The 19,663-nt window shown below is 36.8% G+C and overlaps 2 protein-coding genes across 6 annotated transcripts in view; both read left to right on the forward strand.

Moving 5' to 3' along the window:
• The window catches only part of LOC124637713 (serine/arginine repetitive matrix protein 1), a 111,469-nt gene extending 103,360 nt beyond the window's left edge, over window positions 1-8,109 (forward strand). For all 5 annotated transcript variants that reach the window (XM_047174338.1, XM_047174339.1, XM_047174335.1 and 2 more), the window contains 2 exons: window positions 2,679-3,891; window positions 6,464-8,109. In XM_047174338.1, the coding sequence (XP_047030294.1) occupies window positions 2,679-3,891; window positions 6,464-7,667 (2,417 nt within the window). In that variant the 3' untranslated portion in view covers window positions 7,668-8,109. The remainder of the gene's footprint in view (window positions 1-2,678; window positions 3,892-6,463) is intronic.
• A 2,024-nt stretch (window positions 8,110-10,133) lies between these two features.
• Window positions 10,134-15,451, forward strand: LOC124637715 (UDP-glycosyltransferase UGT5-like). The gene is made up of 5 exons (XM_047174340.1): window positions 10,134-10,293; window positions 10,369-10,606; window positions 11,209-11,810; window positions 14,107-14,329; window positions 14,651-15,451. Exons 1-5 carry the CDS (start codon window positions 10,291-10,293, stop codon window positions 15,157-15,159), a joined length of 1,575 nt encoding a protein of 524 aa, XP_047030296.1. The 5' UTR covers window positions 10,134-10,290; the 3' UTR covers window positions 15,160-15,451.
• The last annotated feature ends 4,212 nt before the right edge of the window (window positions 15,452-19,663 follow it).

Here is a 19,663-nt window from a genome sequence, read left to right on the forward strand (position 1 = left end):
GTGGCCAATTTAATGGTACATGCCCATCAACTTGCCGCATATGGCGAATCATTGAGCCTACGCGCAATGCGGTTGTGACACGGCTAAAGCTCGTTTACTGTAATCTGTTCTGATGAAAAATTTTAGTAATATGTTTCGAATGGTTAGGAAGGGAAATGTGATTTTTAACGTGACGTAACTTCGTGTATGTATATCAATCGTTGATGTATCGATCATCTCAAAGTATTGGTCCACCACTTGATATAATTCCTCTCCTTAGAATTTGATATATGCAACCAAAACGCGGGTGTCTCCATGGAATATAAGAAAATCACGTAGGAGTGACTTTTGCATCTCCAAGGCATAAATGCACCTAAAACCTTGAGGACTTGTTAAAAAATCTCGAATATAAGTTTATTAGTCTCTTTTCTTACTATTCTGTGTGAGTCTTATTTTGTGACAGTTATTGTTGAATACTAACCAAAATGTAAATAAGTAACTATTGTTTTGCTAGACTTTCATGTATGTTCAGCTTGGACGGTTTGACATTCGCTTGGTTTCACATTTTACTGCGTTTTCTTTACGATGCTGTCTCTTTGACCCCTAAGTCTGTAGTGTCGTTAGTTATTTTCTATCTTCTATTTATATACTTGAATTTAGAGAAACCCTTGACGAAAGCTTATTTAAACAAAAGCTATAGTTTTAGAGATAGTCATCATAGCACCTCGTAAATATACAAAATTGGTCACCATTTTTGTAAGATAAATCAAAAATTACATTTAGAATAAATTGTTGAGCTTGGTCTATTCCTAAACAGTTTAAAGTTATATTAAATGGTTTTTTTCTTCGAAGAGTAACGTTTAGTTTAGCCCACAAGACCACATTCAAGCCGCGGTAACTTCTATGAAACAATGATAAAATCCAAGTGCTTTCCCAAGTTCTAAAAACAAAAGCTGGCCAGCGTGCTCTGCTTATATATGAGACATTCGTATGTAGTGACGTCATATACCATGCATTGTCCAAATAACAGAACTGCAGGACAATAAGGTTGTATAGCGTTAAATTCTGATAAGCACTACAGTTCAGAAAGCATAACTTTATGGTTTCAATTCTGTGATTCATGTATGTGTCACCGTGTTTACACATGTGCTATGGTGAATGTTAAGTGTTGACTATAGTTTCTTTCTGATTGTTTTTAATACAAGTGGGAAATATTTATTTAATACAAACTATTGACTGAGGCTGAGTTATGGAGGCAGTCAATTCCTAGGTCAAGTTTATGTGATGTCTGGACTTTTTTTTTAACTGAGAAATTGATAGTCAATTTGATTTGAAGAGTTAAATAGTTAATTTATCGTCTTTGGGTTTCGTGGTCAATTCACTACGTTGACCACGGCATTCATACTTAAATATGTTTTAATAAGTAGAACTTAACTAGGTGTTTTTGAGATGGTAGGTATCTTTTGTGTATGGCTCACAAATAGTTTAAACTAATTTGTAGTTAGGTATACGTAGTTAATTTTATTGGATCAAAAGTCCCTCTGTAGAACAGGTGGGTCGTTATTTTGTCTCGGATCGAGTCATACCTATTCTATTTGCTAAGCTGATATTACTTGGAAATCTATTTTCATATAATTATGAGTCACTGTTATGAATTTATTAATTCCATTACTTTATTAGGTAATTCATTACGTATGACTGTTCTTGCTTTCGAATCAAATATTCAGACGGCTCGGCTTGGGTATCTTACAAAGTCAAAGAAGGTAATTTTGTGTTTAAAAACTAACCGTAATAAATTGTTTACGCAATTCCAGTAAATTACATTATTTTGTTTTTAAAAGTTTTAGCTATTGTTGGAAATGGATTTGGTGACCATATGGAAATGGTAAAATCTCTAGGTGACATAACTTTCAATTTCATTCTGTAGTTTCTTATGGCTTTTGCACCTAGAAAGTCGTATGTATAATCTGCACGATACTACGCATAAATCAGAGAATTTTCCTCATAAATGTGTATTTAATCACAGTTTTCGCAATGACGCGCGGCTATAGGGCGTGTAAACTTGATTGCGAAGATCGCCCGGTTCCGTACGTAATGTCGTAATGTCAGCAACTTGTCAATCTTGATGTAACAGCTTTTTATATAGATTGAAGCACATTTGCGGTGCCCTTTTGAAGTTTTGAGAGCGATGTAAGGGACAAATTCGTATCGAACGGTATTTGAAATACCATTCAATTCAAATCAAGCACCATTAAGGTTGCATTTGTTAGATAATATTATTTATTAGGACTTTAATTCAGCCGCCAGTGCCACCATTTCTCTCCCTTGGATATTACCTAAAATGGCAACTGCTCTAAGAATACTGATCTCAATACAATAGTCGTATTGCCATCTTAGTTAAATGACCACCAAAGTTGACAATAATTACATAATACCATAAACATAACGTGAAGTAATACTGACCTAGAAATTATCATTCAGTGAATAATATGCACGTTAATGTCTCGTAGCAGTTAAGTAAAGTTGTCTCGGCTGTACATCGCATTGACCTTCGGCAGTTTGGCAAACTTATTGACTGAATGATTACGCCATAGCGTATGTTAGAGGATGCGGTGCGGACGCCACTCCACCGTGAGCCGCAGCGCGAGCGCCCGCGCCGCCGCACTGTGCTCCGCGCTCATACTTCACTCTGTTTACAGAACACGACAAGGATTACAAGCGTCCCGTCGACTACGACATCGAGGAGGAAACACGCAAGAAAGAAACATCCAAGTGGCTGGAAAACCATTTCGGCAGTGAATCCCGTTCATCACACGATTCTATCGCTGAAGAAATAGGACGAAGACCTGATCCCGCCTTTTATAAAAAGGCTGAAGACGAGGGATACTACGGGAAGACATCATCTGTGCCACCACCACCTGTGTATGGAGATCGTGTGCTTCGCAAAACGAAATCGTCGACGCCCTCAGACGAACGACCGGCAGCACCAGTGAACAGGACCGGTGGCTACTTCAAGGGAGTTGCAGACTGGTCGCAGCGACGCGCCAGTAAGCCCAGGATGCCTGAACCACGCAGCTCATCACCGTCACCACCGACAGTGCGTTCACCATATGCTAGTGACGATCGATTAAACGGCTCCTCCCCTAGACATGTGTACGGGAAGCGCGACTCGCCTCAGGGGAGGTCATCACCTATCGGCCGCCGCCATCCGCCCTCGCGCGACGACTCCGCCTACGTATCGTCGTCAACTATGCATAGCCCACCGCGTGGCTCGCCTTTCCGGCCGCTAGAAGCCGAGCGCTCCTTCCGCGAGCCCTCGGTCGAAGACGACTACCGGCCGATCGCGCCGGAACGAAAACGACCGGTAAAACAAAGACTTTCTGAAGAACATCGCTACGACAGTGGCTACAGAAGCTCATCCCGCAACGAGAATTCGGGACGGTCACGTGATAGTCGTGAAGAAGGGGCAGTAGAACCCCCGCCGGATTATTCTCCTCCCAGAGAGAGGCGTGAAAGTTCGGATAGAGATCGTACACCTCCGAGGCGACGGGATAGGGACGAACGTAAACAGAATCAGAAAACTCGTTTTGCTGACAACGGGCGGCGTCCATCACCGGCGCGTAAGTCAGTGGGGTCTGCGATCGGGAACTCAATTCGGAAGTTGGTTGGTAAGATTCGTTCGGCATCTGCGGAGCGGCGTGCTCGCTGGCGCAACTCTCGGACGCCGTCGCCGGAGCACTCGTCGCGCACCTACAAGCAGTACGGTGGCGAGCTGGCGCCCCCCGTCGCTCCGCCGCACCGTTACTACCTCGGGGAGGACCCCTTCGCGCCCAGCATCTACGGCCGAGAGCACAAGTACGAGGGCAGTTCGAGACGCGCAGCCGTCGCCGACGCCCGCGATCACCGCGAAAGGTGAGCATTAATTACTTCCTATTGTCATCAAAACATCAATAAAATTAATTAGCCATTGTAATAAAATGTGTCGCTTCATATTTGGCATCAGTCATAACAGCTTCTCCCGCGTTTATCTATTTTGGTGTTGAACACATTAAGCTCATGATCTTTGATGATAGATATTCAATTTTTTATGAAAAAATGTTATCCAATAAGCCTTAAATAGAAGCTTGTTCTACTACCAGCCGCGTCCACCTACATCAAAATCTACGAAGCCTTTAATTATTGCTTTGTTTATTATTATCATAAGCTTACGGCGTTTTGATATGAGCCGATAGTATCTAATAAATGTGGAAATCGCTGTAAGTTGGAACATGTGGGTTGGGCCTTGTTTCGTAAATTCTGGTAAAACGTAGTATTTTCAAAAGAATATGTATTTGAGTTATGTATGAGTGGTTTCACCACACGAAATCTGTTTGTTCTATTGTTTACATGGACGGTAGCAGAGGTAGCTAGGTTTACCTTGCAGTCGCATTCTTGGTCTTAGTGTAGATTGCAATGAACAGTTGAACTCATTAGTGCCATTTTCATACAGCTATTGTGAAGTAAGAATAAGTTCGTCGAGGTTTTATATACAAATGAAAATACTTAGGGCTTTAAAATTTGTGGTGAACTTAAATAGCGTTACTAATTGCAGCTTAGGATATTGTTGTAGGCATATTAAAATAATGTTGTGGTTTGTTTCGTTATGTACTTAATCTTGAACGTACATAAATACATACCTTTTTACGATTTTCATAATAAGAAAAATCAATGTAGCTTAGACCGGACATTCTAATATTTTCATTTTTATTATAGACGTAGGTACAGGAACCTGAATCATTCACTCGCAAAATTAAAGAAAAGCAGAACATTACAAATAAAACTGATTTCTCTAATTTAAACATCAATTAAAGGCTTCTAGGAGACTAATGCGGAATAGAAGCTTAATAACAATATCGCATTTTGATTTGCAAACAAAGGACCAAAATATTAAGCGATCGACTCTAAGGACCAAGTATAAATACTTATGGCCTTACTACAAAAACTTTAACCCCTGTTTTACACTTGTCTAAAAAAAATTTGGCTGCAAAATGAACCATATGTCAACGTCATAATTTGACATTTTTTTAGACAAGTCTTAAACTGACGTTTAAAAGTTTTTGTGGTAAGACGGATGGTGTTTGAATCTTGTTTAAAAGTTTCTACTACATAGAACATTCCTTGAGCCGGTACTTAGTTAACCCTCTATGTTACGCAAGGTGACTAATAATTATGCATGCAAATTCGTTAGGTATTTCTTAGGTTTCAACTTATAAGGAATTATGTGCGTTAATTAAGGCAGAGTTAATGTATTTGAATTTAAATATATTATTATAATATTTATTATGTACCTGAGGTTTCGCCACCACATCGTGTACTTAGCATGGTGCAATATTGCAATGGTTTTATTTTTGTCGATTTCAAGTAATTCGTCGAAACTACAAACATATAGGTAAATGAGGCGTAAAAAGGGCGTAAAATCAGCTTATCAGAATTACTTTATGGCTGATACCTATGTCAACCAAATTTATCTTGCCAGTAGACAAATGAATATTAGACTAATCTGGGTATAGTTCCCTACATGGCATGGTTATAAAATATATTTTCTAATGCCCCAAAGGGCTATCAGCTGAGATAAAGCCAGTAAATAACAATAGAAAACAGATTAAAATCAGTAAAAACAAATATAATTAAAGACAATAGCATCAATCTGACAATCTTCGCAAGTGTTACAATGACAAAGACTCATTCAATTACACTCAATCTCGGTACTTATCACGAGACAAAGACAATTATTTCATTCAGTATAATAATCATCACGATAACAGTTTCTCCGATCAATCACGGTAATCATGCGACTTCAATTAAAACAACGTTCCGGCATATCATGCCTTTTTCATCAGACGCCGTCCATGGGTATTGCCTATTAAGGGTAAATATGCGTTTATTCGCAAAGAAACCCTTATTTAGTTCGTGAGTCACTCGTGTTTGTCAAGTGAAACAGTCTTTATTGAGAACTATGTGCCGATCTGTATTGACGGACGACAAATGAGTCACGCCAAGGAAATGTTCTTAATAAACACCACCTGTACGTTAGAGGTTGGCGTATGCAAATCAGTATGTTATAATTATTTTTGCAAATTACAATAGACACATGCTTCCGCAGTTTTAATGTACACACAATTTAATATATCGCTTCGAAATCTGCAAAGGACGTTGAAGGCACAAAAACCATTATTTGGACCTAAATTAAACTCTTGATAAACCATTTGTTCAGGTTAACAAAGACGTCTAACACACTCGTAAACAAAGCACGGTCGTTAGGCGTGTGGGAGGATTCCCCATTGAATCCAATTACCTGAACACCAACAAGATTACAAGTTTTTGCGACTTACCTACAACACAATAATTGTACGTGGGCCCGGCTCATTCCACCATCACGAAACGCCAATAAATCTTCTAAGCAGTTTGTACAAAAAATATTCAATTGTCTTTATACTGTTTCCAGGGGCCAATTCTCGAGCACGCTAGGTCGATTCAGTCACTCTACAAGTAGACTGAATCCGAACATCGAGCCCGAAGAGGATTACACTCGCAGCGCGCAGACGTTGCCGAGGAAGCTGCACGACAGGAAGGAAAAAACCACCGAACCCCAGAAGCCCAGTTCCAATAAATACTGGCACCGACTCACACCCAACAAACGCTCCAGCAGTGCCGTGAACATCTCCAACAACGTGACTGCTGTACCTGAGAGTAAAATCAACGGATACCCACCAGGACCCGCGAAGCCAGCGCGGACATACAAAGCTCTGAACAGGAGCAAAAGTTTTGCTATGGGAGCTCCTGAACAGGAGACTCACCCACGTTACGTTTCTACAATGAGCCGCAATTACTCAACTATGTATAAATCCAACCCCCACCTGAGCCGGCTTGATGAGACTCCCGAGCAGCTGAAAAGCCCAGGAATAGTGTCAATTATAAATCGTAGTCAACGCGACCTCGCCGATGCTGTTTCTCGCGAAACAGAACGTAGACGTGATGGCCTGTTTGGGGCTAGATATGGAAAAACAACTCCAGTGACCAACGGTCATACCAACGGCTACAGTAAGGCTACGGCTTACGATGAAACTGATAAGAAGAAGATATTCCTTAAAGGGCTTCGGGAAAGGGCTCCTGAATTGTATCAAACATTACACGCTGATGACGAATCAGATGGCAGCAGGTTATCGTCTCGGTACAACACACCGTCGCCGCACTATAAAGACCGTATATCAGAAGAACGAAAAACTCCATTGTATAAAACAGAATCGCTCAACAGGGAAACAAGTCCTTTCGTGTCTCGGCTGGATACGCGGATGAAGTCGCCAGCGATACGGCGAGGCAGCAACAGTAGCGACAACTACTCAGAGACTTACCGGTACACCACCCGCTCAGGTGATCCCGAACGTCCCAGCGTTACTGACACTGTAGAAACAGTTAGTAAGAAGATTGTGCCATCAAGAGACGGTCGCTCAAAAGAGATTATCGAGTCAAGAGAAATAAACTCGGTGACTAAAAGCAGGGGGTACAAAGGCGAACCAATAGCGAGCCCTAAGTATATAGAAAATGGCATCCGGACCGCGCCGCTCGGATATGAGTCTAAGAATGGCCCTTTGTACTCGGAACGAAGGAGTAGTAACTATAAAGTTATCGAGAAAATAAGAGATTATTAGTAACATGTATAACATTCAGAAAATTTAATTTTAAATGTTTATTCTGCCATATTTTTCGAATGTACTAAATGAATCAAAGTCATACACAGACTGAATCTTTGAATCGCTTTAGTTAGTAAGTATCTAACTTTATTTTCACACACAGTAACTGTTGTTAATGTTCGTGTACGAAGCTTCGTGTTATCATTGTAAAAAGTCATAGAGCTTTACTAATTTAACTTTAATATTGGTCTAATTCCGTCCAGTGTACTTATACATTTGTAACAATTTCAGGTACGTAAGATTTTATGATCGAAAGCGTTAACTTTGTGAATAGCTTTATATTTTTAATAACACTTATTGATACTGTATAAGAGAATAATAAGTAAAAGTAATAATAAACTAGATAAGATTTTATAATAAAAATGTATCAATAAAATTATAATGTGTTAATACGCACTAAGTTTGTGTTTTATTTACCTGCGACAACTGCACTTAAATACAAAGTGAAAAATGTAGGCGTTTGCAGAAAGGACCCATTTTATAGGCATGGCATTCTCTACTAGGTAGAAACTAGTCAGGGAGCGAATATTCATTAACATAGGTTGAAGTAGCATGGTTGTTAAAACATTTATGAAAACTTTGTCCTTATTGTACCTTTTTTGTTGAATTGGGATATAAAATTCATTTTAATGTAGGTACAATAAATATTAATTCGAGTAGTATAGTGCAAAATGTATCTGAAGCCCCGAAAAATCCTTTAGGATCTGTGTAATTGTCATGAAGTTATTAAATTTTCATAATAGTACAAAATGGGCAAGTGCAATCATACCAAATCTTCAATCAATCGTGAAAAACATGATTTAGCAGTGGATACGGGTTGTCGCAACCGAGGAAAGTGGCGAATCTTGGGGGAGCCTATGCCCTGCAGTGGATGTCGTTGGGCTGAGACGACAAAACGCTTTACAAGGATAACTTCTAATATATAGTTTGTATTATAAGTATCAAACAACTGAAACGAAATACATAAATGTATTGTATACAGCGTATTGTATGTAAGTACAGACCGTATGGCATATTGTAAACACACGCAAGTTTCTGAGCAAAGCAGCTTTTCCTTACCAAGTAATGTCTGAGTTCGACCAACTTAATGCAGATGGCGTTGTTGTAAAACTAAGAGAACCTTAAATAAGTAAGATAAGATATAATTCAAATAAGGTCAGCAAAAGTATTTTTAAAATATACTTTTTACTGTGAATGTTTTCCATGAAGCAAAAATTATATTTTCAAGTTTGTAAAAATATTTTTTTCTGTCATCAGAGGCAGGTAACACTCTGACAAAATGTAAGTAACTTTTAAAAATAAGATTTGCGTTTATATTTTCGATGTTTGAAATAATCTTTATTAACATGCACATAGTTACCGAAAACAATGAGCAAATACCGCCATTAGGTCGACTATAACGGCCAAGGGAATTTAATATACAGATATTATTATGTTAAATACGAATATTTCTTACCCGAACCGTCCCTAATCTTAATATAATGTTCAGTACAAATTGTTGACTAAATAGACCGACTATTGTTAGGAAAACAATAATACGGATATGAGAGTGGATAACAATTAAAGGGTATCATAATAGATATTTGTGGAAATTCGTCCATCTTAACCTTTCGAGCCTTTATATTTTGGAATAAATTAATATTTCAAATAGATATATTTTAAATTAATAATATTTGTAGGTACGACAGACTATTTATAATGTGTCCCTCTATAAATCAGAGCCTAGGCTTTAAACTCGGTCACGGATGTCATATGATGATATATAATTGTCCAGCCAGATGGACGGTGGGAGAATTTTTGAATGTGCTATTTTTAGTACAACAGTGTTACCCACTTAGGACCCGATGGTAATGTCTCCCAGTTTGGCAATCGCTCAGTCGGTCTACATATTTATTTTGACGGGTAATAAGGTTGCAAATAAGCACATAAAATCGAAATCAATACACAGAAACAAATATTTGAAAATATAAGACCATTTCGGTCCAAGTTTTGCACAGAAATAGAATCGTTAACAGCGTATTTCCAAGACCCACACACGTCTAAAGAGGTTACAGATGATTAAATCCAGGAACTGGCCTTTAAATGGATGATAATCTGGAAGAGGGCTGCTAATGAGCACACGACTTTATTCTATAACCATCGCGGAAGCTAAAGTGGAGCGAGGATATGAGATGCTTGGAAAATATAGGGGAATTCACATCACAAAATAAAAAATAAATTCTTCAAAACTAAAAATTAAGAATAACAAATTAGATACAAAAACTATAAATTAAATGAGAGGGTACCAAAAAAAATGTCACTTTATCACTTTAGTGAAGAAAAAATGAAAAGAAAAATATGGTAATTATCGATAAAGTAGTATTAGTAAAGTTGAACTGCGACATAACAGCTGAGTGCACTATGGAAATGTTTTTATCTAATACGCCAGGTTACGTTCAATGAGAGCGTGACAGTGACCGTCATTCTGGCGTAATGTATCCTAGCCGCGGGTAGTGTCCACTTATATGTACAAACAAACTTCCTTTAAACTTTTAAATATTGGTTTATTTAATTTTTGTTACAATTTTATTCAACTGTCAAAATGGTGTGTGTCGTTTTTTATAAAATTTTAAAGTTTCTACACTAGGGCCGCTTTTTTACAATTAACTTTTTTTTTCAGGACGCCTTGAAATACGTTTTGTTGTTACTGGCCCTAGCAAAGTATAGTGAGTCAGCAAATATTTTGTATGTGGTGCCTTTTACAGCGAAATCACATTTTATTATGTTAAGACCTATTGGATTGGAGTTAGCTCGGAGGGGACATAATGTGACTGTGATTACTGGGAATAAGGAGCCTAACCCACCACCGAATTATCATCAAATCATGGTAGATAAAAAGGAGATTTGGGAACTTATAGGTTTGTTATTTTTATATTTTTTATTTAACTATTTGTGTCTTTCTCAGCTTAATGGTTGGAAATAATTTAGACAGTAATGTGTAATGAATGACGTTAGAGTGATACTTACATGCTCTGAGGTTTAGTTGTTAATTTTTTTTCCTAGAAAAATACGTGTAAGTTATTAATTTACAAACATGCCGTTTGATGTCTTACAGTGTAGGTGCCTATCAAAAATAATAATACCTACACGCATTCTAAAAATAAAACTTTGTACCTGCCTAATTATCGAGTGTAAATATTTTGTAAAGCTGGTGTGCGTGGTTTGTAGACCTCTTATAGATAACCGTTAGTCCTTGATAACAGTCCTTGACACACTGTAGGTACTGTACTAGACATGATTTTATACTGATGTTGGATGCCAGGACTTTATCAAAGCTAACATTTCATTCATTTATTTAATTTCATTTAATTCGTATGCAAACTGATGATGTGATTATCATCTAGCATTAGGAAAAGGCGTTGAAATATCACACGTCTCTGCATATTTATTCCACATTGCTATACTCGTGTATAGTAGATATCTTAAGTACTGGCTAAAAATATCTTTCTTCTATTTTTAGGCGGAGGAGGACGACCGAATGTCTTCAGCATGGTAAACGTGCCAGCAGAGAAGTTCCACGAGGGCATTCTATGGAAAGGAGGCATAGCATTTACAGAGCTCGTTCTAAATTCAACAGAAATCAAAGCATTTTTGGCAAAAGATAACAAATTTGACCTGGTCATCAGCGAGCAGTTCTTTCAAGAAGCGCTGAATTTACTCGCCTACAAATACAACGCTCCTTTAGTCTTAGTCACGACGTATGGTAACTGCATGAGACACAACATTATAACAAGAAACCCGTTGCAGCTAGCCACGGTTCTACAGGAATTCCTAGACGTTAGAGACCCAACATCGTTTTGGGGCAGAATGAGGAATTTGTACTTCTCCATGTATGAATACATTTATTGGCGTTACTTTTATATGGAAGAACAAGAACTATTAGTGAAGAAGTATTTAAACGATTTGCCTCAACCAGTGCCTAATTTGTATGACGTGGAAAGAAATGCTTCGCTGATTTTGGTCAACTCGCATTTTAGTTTTGACCCCCCAACGGCTTACCTGCCAAATGTTGTGGAAATCGGGGGATCGCATTTAAGTAAAAGCGATGCTAAATTGCCAGAGGTGAGTTACTTTACTTATGTTTCTCTATGACAAAAAATATAATCTAAAAATAAGTTTATTGGCACTCTCAAAGTAAAATCAGTGAGGTAAGTCCAAGGACTATTACCGGTTATTTAATGTTATACTTAATGATAATCATAACAAAAAAAAATTACTAAATACTAACTTGGTTTTAAAGATTCAGCACTTGATATCATGTATCATAATAGTAATCATGCAAGTAAAATAAATCTCCTTTTAATGGGGCCAAAGTTAGCTACCAAACATTTTAGGCACCGCTCCAAACCACATGCAGTATCTTCTTAACTTATTGAGCTTAAGATTCCTTTGTGCATACTACTAGATATTATAATCATCTCCCGAGCCTTTTCCCAACTATGTTGGGGTCGCCTTCCAGTCTAACCGGATTCAGCTGATTACCAGTTTTTAACTAGGAGCGACGGCCTATCTGACGTCCTCAACTCGGTCACCCAGGCAACCCAATACCCCTAGGTTAGACTGGCGTTAGACTTCTGACTACCCGTAACGACTGCCAAGGATGTTCAATGACAGCCGCGAGCTACAGTTTAACGTATAGAATTATAATATTCCTACAGAAATTAGAGAGCTACCTATAGTAAAATTTAAAAAGAAGTTAAAAGCTTGGCTTATTGAAGGGTGCTTCTACACAATAGAAGAATATTTTAATTATAGAAATTAGCTTTTATATATAAGCGTTATAGGTTTAAGCATAATTTATGTTATAATTTTCGCATGCCTACTGAAGGCGAGATTATGTTAAGTGACTTTTTTTGTTTTTACCACTTTTTGTGTAAACCATATCTCGGCGAATAAATATTTTCATTTCATTTCATTTCATTATACCCATTACATGATAGTTACAAAGTTATCAGTTTGCATAATACTTGCACTTTTTTGTAATCTTTTTAAGTACTGAAAGCCCAAAAATACAACCAGACTTTGCCTTATTTACAAATATCAGTAGGATTATCTTATCGTTTAGCTTAAACTATACTAATACAATTCCGAAAAAAAATGCTTGTCATCATAGCACGTGATATGAGTTTCATGTTTTATAACTGTTCAAGTAGTATCAGCGTCTATCAGGTTTTCTATTTATGTTAAACGATAAATATTACGCTATCAACATACTAATGAACGGGGCAAATCAGCTGTTAGGTACTTGGAACACTCAACATCATATTTAATGTTGCAAACACTGAATTTGTTGTCCGTCTGAAGATTTTAATTTCTGTTTGATCAAAATCAAAATTATACATCATTGATTTATCATCTTTTTGCCCTCATCCCTAATTTTTATTTGGAGTCGGAACATCGGGTTTTGTTCTTTCTTAAAAAAGCTTTTTCGTCTGGCTTGATATCACATTTTTTTTCTCCGACCACAAGTTCTTTTTCACAATCTATTTAGTTTCTTTAGTCATCCCCTTTTTCTATATCCAAATACGTTCTTCACTTTCTGTATCGGTTACATAGGTAACGAGAGAAACCATGAGAAACAGCTAGTTTTAACATGACAATACACTAGACTTAACAGCTGTCCTTATCTCTCAGCATACCAATAGAGACAGACAAGTAGTTAATGATATAGAACTGTATAAATTGGCATCTATTACGTGAGGATGTTATGTGATTTTCTCGATTCATTGTTGTTTGTAATGACCACTTTATCGTCATTACACATTGTTTTCTTGCTCTCAAATTGTATAACACCTACATGATCCAGCATAAATACTTAGCTTAGTTACTAAATTATCCTTAATATCATGTGAATCGTTTTTGGTTATTTACGTAGATAAGTTAAATTGTGCCAAGTCATCTCATGAGTACGTTATCAATCACGTACGTTATTTATAATTTTAGTTATCAAAGCAATTTGGATTCGATTAGTTCGATTACCTAATAGTTTATTAATAGGTTTGGTATCTTTAATCAATGATATTTTAAGATCAACAATATTGTAATCATCTCAATTTTGAAAATCATTGAGTATGTTTACATTTTTATCTCAAGAATCGACAGAGTGCTATTTCTTTTCTATTGCGCAGATTTCATACCTTTAAAATTATATTATTCAGTATTTAATAACCGAACTATTTTATGACTAGAACCATATTAAAACTAGTTTGTTGAAGGATGCATTATGCAGTCTGACGTCATGTGTATATCATATAACGCAATAATGGTGTTAGTTTTATAATATTTCCATATTTTTTAGCAATAGACCTAAAAACATTAAGCACAAAGATACTAAAGCATTATTTTTCTTTATTTCTAGAATCTTCAAAAAGAATTGGACAATGCCAAACATGGAGTAGTGTACATGAACTTCGGGTCAAATGTGCGCAGTTCAGAGTTACCAGAAGACAAAAAGAAAGCAATTCTCAACGTGTTTAGACGACTCAAACAAACTGTGCTTTGGAAATGGGAGGAAGACATTCTGGAGAACAAACCAGATAATCTGATTGTACAGAAATGGATGCCGCAGAAGGAAATCTTGTGTAAGTATTTGTTGAATAAAAGAAAGACCTTTATTCTTGATTTGGTCCTTGCTAATCGTAGAAATAAATAGACACAATTTTTTCTAGTGTTCGTTTACACTTACTCTTGTCCGCGGTTTGAGCCGCGTCCAATAGAAACTGCATCTTGAAGGCGGACAAAATAATAGTCTATGTCCTATATAATGTAGGTTTCCAACAGTGAAAGAATTTTTCAAGTCGGTACCGTAGTTTCGGAGCGTTAAGTATAGAAGTTTACATTATAAAGAAAAGTCGTAAAAATTGATCTTAATCACTATTCTAATGTGTTTTATTTTATTCCAGCACATCCCAACATAAGGCTCTTCGTATCCCACGGAGGATTAATAGGAACACAAGAGGCCACTTTCCACGGAGTTCCAATCGTTGGAGTACCAATTTACGCCGACCAGTACAACAACTTATTACAAGTCCAAAACATAGGTTACGGAAAAATATTAGAATACCACGAAATAGATGAAGAAACGTTATATAACAGAGTAAATGAAGTACTGACGAATGATTCTTATAGAAAGAAGGCTAAAGAAGTGTCCAGAAGATTCAAGGATCGACCATTGAATGCTTTAGATACAGCTATGTTTTGGATAGAGTATGTTATAAGAAATAATGGAGCAGATTACATTAAGAACCCTTCTTTAGAATTGAGTTGGGTAGCGTCTAACATGATAGATGTATACGCTTTTATTTTAATTTTAGTTCTAGGTGTTGTATTCGCAACTGTGAAGATATTGTCAATTGTACTAAGCCTATTTAAGTCAAAGGACTCTAAGAAGCAAAAGAAAAAGCGATCGTAAATGAAGTTTGAATGTTATTGTCTGTTAATACTTAGTTGAAATTGTTGTTTTAGTTTTAATTGTTATGTATGGTGAGCACATTTTCAAAAGAGTCGTGGGACTAAAATATCAACACTCATTTTTAAGTTCTTTAAATTCATGTAATATTTTATTTAAGTATGCCATGTTTCTATCACGTAACTTAGCTTATTCAAATCTGACAACTTAAATACCATCTGTAAAAACATTACCACTACACATTTTTTACAAACAATTTTGCAAAATACCAAATAAATATTTACTAATTTTATAATAACTGTGTTTTTATTACCACTAATCTCCTTGAGTCTTTCCGCAAAGCTTTTTTTTTGTTACAAAAAAGACCTTTTCTGTTCTCAGCAAGCTACAAATTCCCTAAAACACACAGGCGACGTACCTGGAACTACAGTTTATAATTAGACAAATATTTGAACGAAACATTGGTGTTTGGACAAGGCCGGTGGCAGGTCTTTTGTCCGGCGCCGCGAGAAAGCTCGCTGTGGGCGAGGGTTCTCTGACTTATGAATTTCGAATGCGACAATCTGAGATGGTGCGCCTCTTTCATGAGTACTCAGACTTTCATTGAAAGTACGCATGTTTTTTTTCTTGTTGAGTGCTGTTTTTGCCATGTATGGTTCTAAATGGGACTATAGTTCTATGTGGTTAATCGTACTAATTATGTTCTTGAAACTGGAATAACATCCTGAAATACTCTATACTGAGGAACATATCTCTATATTACTTAGGTACCATAAACTGGAATAAGATGGCAAAAACTACATTATTTATAAAATAATTAGACAATGCAGATTAAAAAAAATAGGCGATTTTGCAAGATGTAGGTACTAATAGCACGCAAGGGTAATATGTAAGATATTTATATCGCTTAAATAATAGGTACCTAGCCATGCTAGATAAGATAATCAAGAAATATATAATTATATTAAAAGCAAGGTATAGCTGATTATTGACATGTTTAAAGAAGTATCTAGTATATTTTACCAATGTTTCATGTTCTATTTATTAATTTTGTTAGTGAACGTTCAAATAGGTATGAGAGAAACGGCAAAGGGGATGATTTTGAAAATCTGAAGTTACCAAAATTGATGCAATTATTAAGAAGTATATTAAAAATAAATCAGGTCAACTACTTGACCAATTTAGAAAATATTTCGCAATGACCGCTTCACGATGACTGGCGATTTATCAATAGTTTAATATAATAAAACAGTTAACTACAGAATGACATGTCATTTTCTGGTCGGAACATATCATGTCTTACCATGGACGAGAATCATAATTATGTAGTCTGTTAACCTCTAACCTTTCATACGATGGTGCCGAGTGACAGCGAATTATCACTCAGTACGCTGCTTGGAACACAAGAAGATAAAATATCTCGTGTCATGCTGTAAATAACACAAAGTTATGGGTATTAGAGTTTATTTGCCTACTGGAGAACAGCTGAACCAATTTTCGTGGTTTTTGATGAGCAGAACAGGCAGTCGCTCCTTGTAAAACATAGGTAGGAAAAGATAGGAAGGTAGGTTAGCTGATCCGATTATACTGAAAGTCGACGTCAACGTAGTTGGGAAAAGGCTAGGCAGATGATTAGTTTTTTTTAAGTCCCTGCAATCGAAGTGAAGCAAAAGCCAGTGTATAATATGTACATATTAGGGCGCTTACAATTTAGACGATTGGTGCCGGACTGCTGCAGTCCGGGTATCGAACTGCGCACGGGCGGTTATGATTTTTCATACAAAATATCTCGACGCAAAGTCGTGCGACAGCAGTGCGGCGCACGTCCGTTAGCGGAACGGCAACAACCTGTCTCAGTCGTTGATCGCTAGTGCTGTGAACGCATCGTGTTTCTTAGACGTTTTCGTGCATACCTACCTAATTATGGATGATTTAAATACAGAAGATTTTATAAATGAAATAGAGTTGCAACAATGTTATGAATTTAGTTTCTTGACGTTGTGTTCAATTTTTAACAAAGTGATATATATAATTCATAGAAATATTCTCTAGACATATATAAAAATCACCAGTTTTAAATTTTTTTAATAAAACATTGGTGACGCCAGTACGGCGTTGTTTATGTTTCTGCCGAAGCAAGAGAACTAACAATAACACTTCCTCGTCAGAGTCCATGGCACCGACTAAAGTTGAGTTTCGATGGAAATCACTAAAATTCGATCGGACTGCAGCCGCATTTCTCTTCAAATAAGACGATTTACGTCGTACTGCTGTCGTCCGGCAGCAGTACGGCTCATGGTCGTAACAACCGTGCGGCAGCAGTCCGGCACCAACCGTCTAAATTGAAAGCGCCCTAATAATAATAATATGTTGCTGTCACATGACAGCTAATTACGGTCTTCTCATTTAATTAGCTGAGTAATGTGAATAAATAAAACCATACAAAAATAGTTTAAAAAGTTGTCGAAAATCTTGGTTCCCAATCGTCAACTCCGTTCGTTACCCATCGATTTTCGTTCACTCAGCTAAAAGTAAAGTATGCATTCACACACAGTCACACACATATCACTAATTTATCAGTCGTCTGTCTGGAGCCCTGAAAGGTAAATGTAAAACTAACAGAGTTTGGACAGGACGCAAATTAAAATCAACATACCGGCGACGGGCGGCGACCATCCAACGGTTTGCGTATCCGTTTTTTGTCTAATCTCCTGTTGATACCTGCCTGTATTTCAAGCCCGATTTTCACGCCGAAATTTTAATGGATTTAGAATTGGAGTTTTGTGGATATGGGGTGTATATTAATTTGTGCATGGATTGTTCAAATGTTGGTGGTTTGGTAATATTTGTTTGCTACGTAAATATTGTTTTTAAAAAAATAGGTCTTGTGAACAACTGAAGGTGCATCATTATATTCTGGATATGCAGGTATAAAAATGCAGGCCTGTTCAATAAAAAAAATAAATAAATGTAAAATGTATGTAAATATATTATAAAAGTTTCATTTCTAACTAATAAAAGCTCTTTCGCCTATTGTCTTTCAGGATCGTAACAAAACGGACGGTAACTTCCGACTCCCACAATCCGTAGGTATAAATAACATAACAAACACATTTCCCCAAAGTTGATCTAAAATTATCCTCCAAAAATTAATATCCAAAAGCAACATCGCTAATTAGTATCAATTTTATCTGCAGGCGACACAAAGCAATTATTCGCCGCAGTGCATTTAGTGCAGACTACAGGCACGCGACATTGGACGGTTCCAGGCCTATCTCATTAAGACTTTGCAATTAAAACTTTGCAATCTGGACGCCGTTCTAAAGGGAATTAACGCCAATGCCAGCGTTTGGGAAATGAAAATCAGTCTTGAACGTCATAGAGATTGTGCGGGATTGCGAATTGTTAGTGGCGATTTGTAAGTTATTTTTGGACGGTAAAGCTGGACTGGAAGCTGAATTAAGCTTGTTTTTTACTGAATGACTACTCTATTTTAGGAATGAAATGTTCCTGTTGTTTTTGCATAAAGTTGCAAGGATAGTTTCACATGTAAAAGTTTACATTTCAGATCATGGAAATATGAGTACATGTCAACTATTGTAAAGGATTTTGGCCATTAGGATAGAAGATTTCTGCATAGTCAGCCGTATTGATGTATCTACAATAGTTCTATTATTTGATTACATATCAATACAAAATTATCGTAATACGAAAATGTTACTTATAATCTTTTTTGACCTAGATTGATCATTTTATTATCATTTTATTTGTCATAACATGAGTTACATGCAGATGGTACAAAGAAACGATATTTTTTGTCTTTTATAAAACCAACAAGCTTCCACAATAATGCGTGCATTACATACAATAATTTGGACATACAACATCCGTACTGCGGACTGCATACGCTTTTTATGCTCGCCGTCTATGTCCTAGCATTGCATGCAAACTTTTTGCTTTCAGAGCGTGAACAAAAACTATATTTATACCCGTCACAATACCGTGATGTACTGTGAATTGAATACGGTATGTGAGAGCCTTTTGTGATATTATATCAGTTCTGGAGAGGATGCTACGTTTGTGTTACTGTGTAATGCATGGAAGAGTATTTTAACGTGTAAAAAAACCTAAAGAGGAACTGAAAACTGGAACAGTGTTGACTGGCTTTAATCATTGGCAGGAGCATGAGTGTGTGAAGTATATAAAATGAATATGTAATTGTTTTATTTTACTTTAGTAGGCCTGTTTTCCTGTAATAGTATAGAATTGCTGAATGTGTTACTGTTTGAAAGCTGCACTCACCAAAAGTAACCAGGTAACAGGTTATATTCGTCGTGGAAAGCTGTAAGTTTATTTTTAGTACTTGATTCGTCGATAGCGGTGTTTCGAATTTGACTAAAAGCTAGCGGAGCCGTAGACTTTCAGTTATTAAATAAATACATGTATCCGATAAATAATAATTATGTACATACCATTAAACCAACGAAGTTAAAACACACAATGTATC

This window comes from Helicoverpa zea, chromosome 16 (assembly GCF_022581195.2).
Source record: "Helicoverpa zea isolate HzStark_Cry1AcR chromosome 16, ilHelZeax1.1, whole genome shotgun sequence".
NCBI classification, from domain to species: domain Eukaryota; kingdom Metazoa; phylum Arthropoda; class Insecta; order Lepidoptera; family Noctuidae; genus Helicoverpa; species Helicoverpa zea.

Coding starts and splice junctions, on each gene's coding strand:
- LOC124637715 (XM_047174340.1), top strand. Junction 10,607..11,208: donor GGAGATTTGGGAACTTATAG/GTTTGTTATTTT, acceptor TTCTATTTTTAG/GCGGAGGAGGACGACCGAAT. Junction 14,330..14,650: donor GCCGCAGAAGGAAATCTTGT/GTAAGTATTTGT, acceptor ATTTTATTCCAG/CACATCCCAACATAAGGCTC.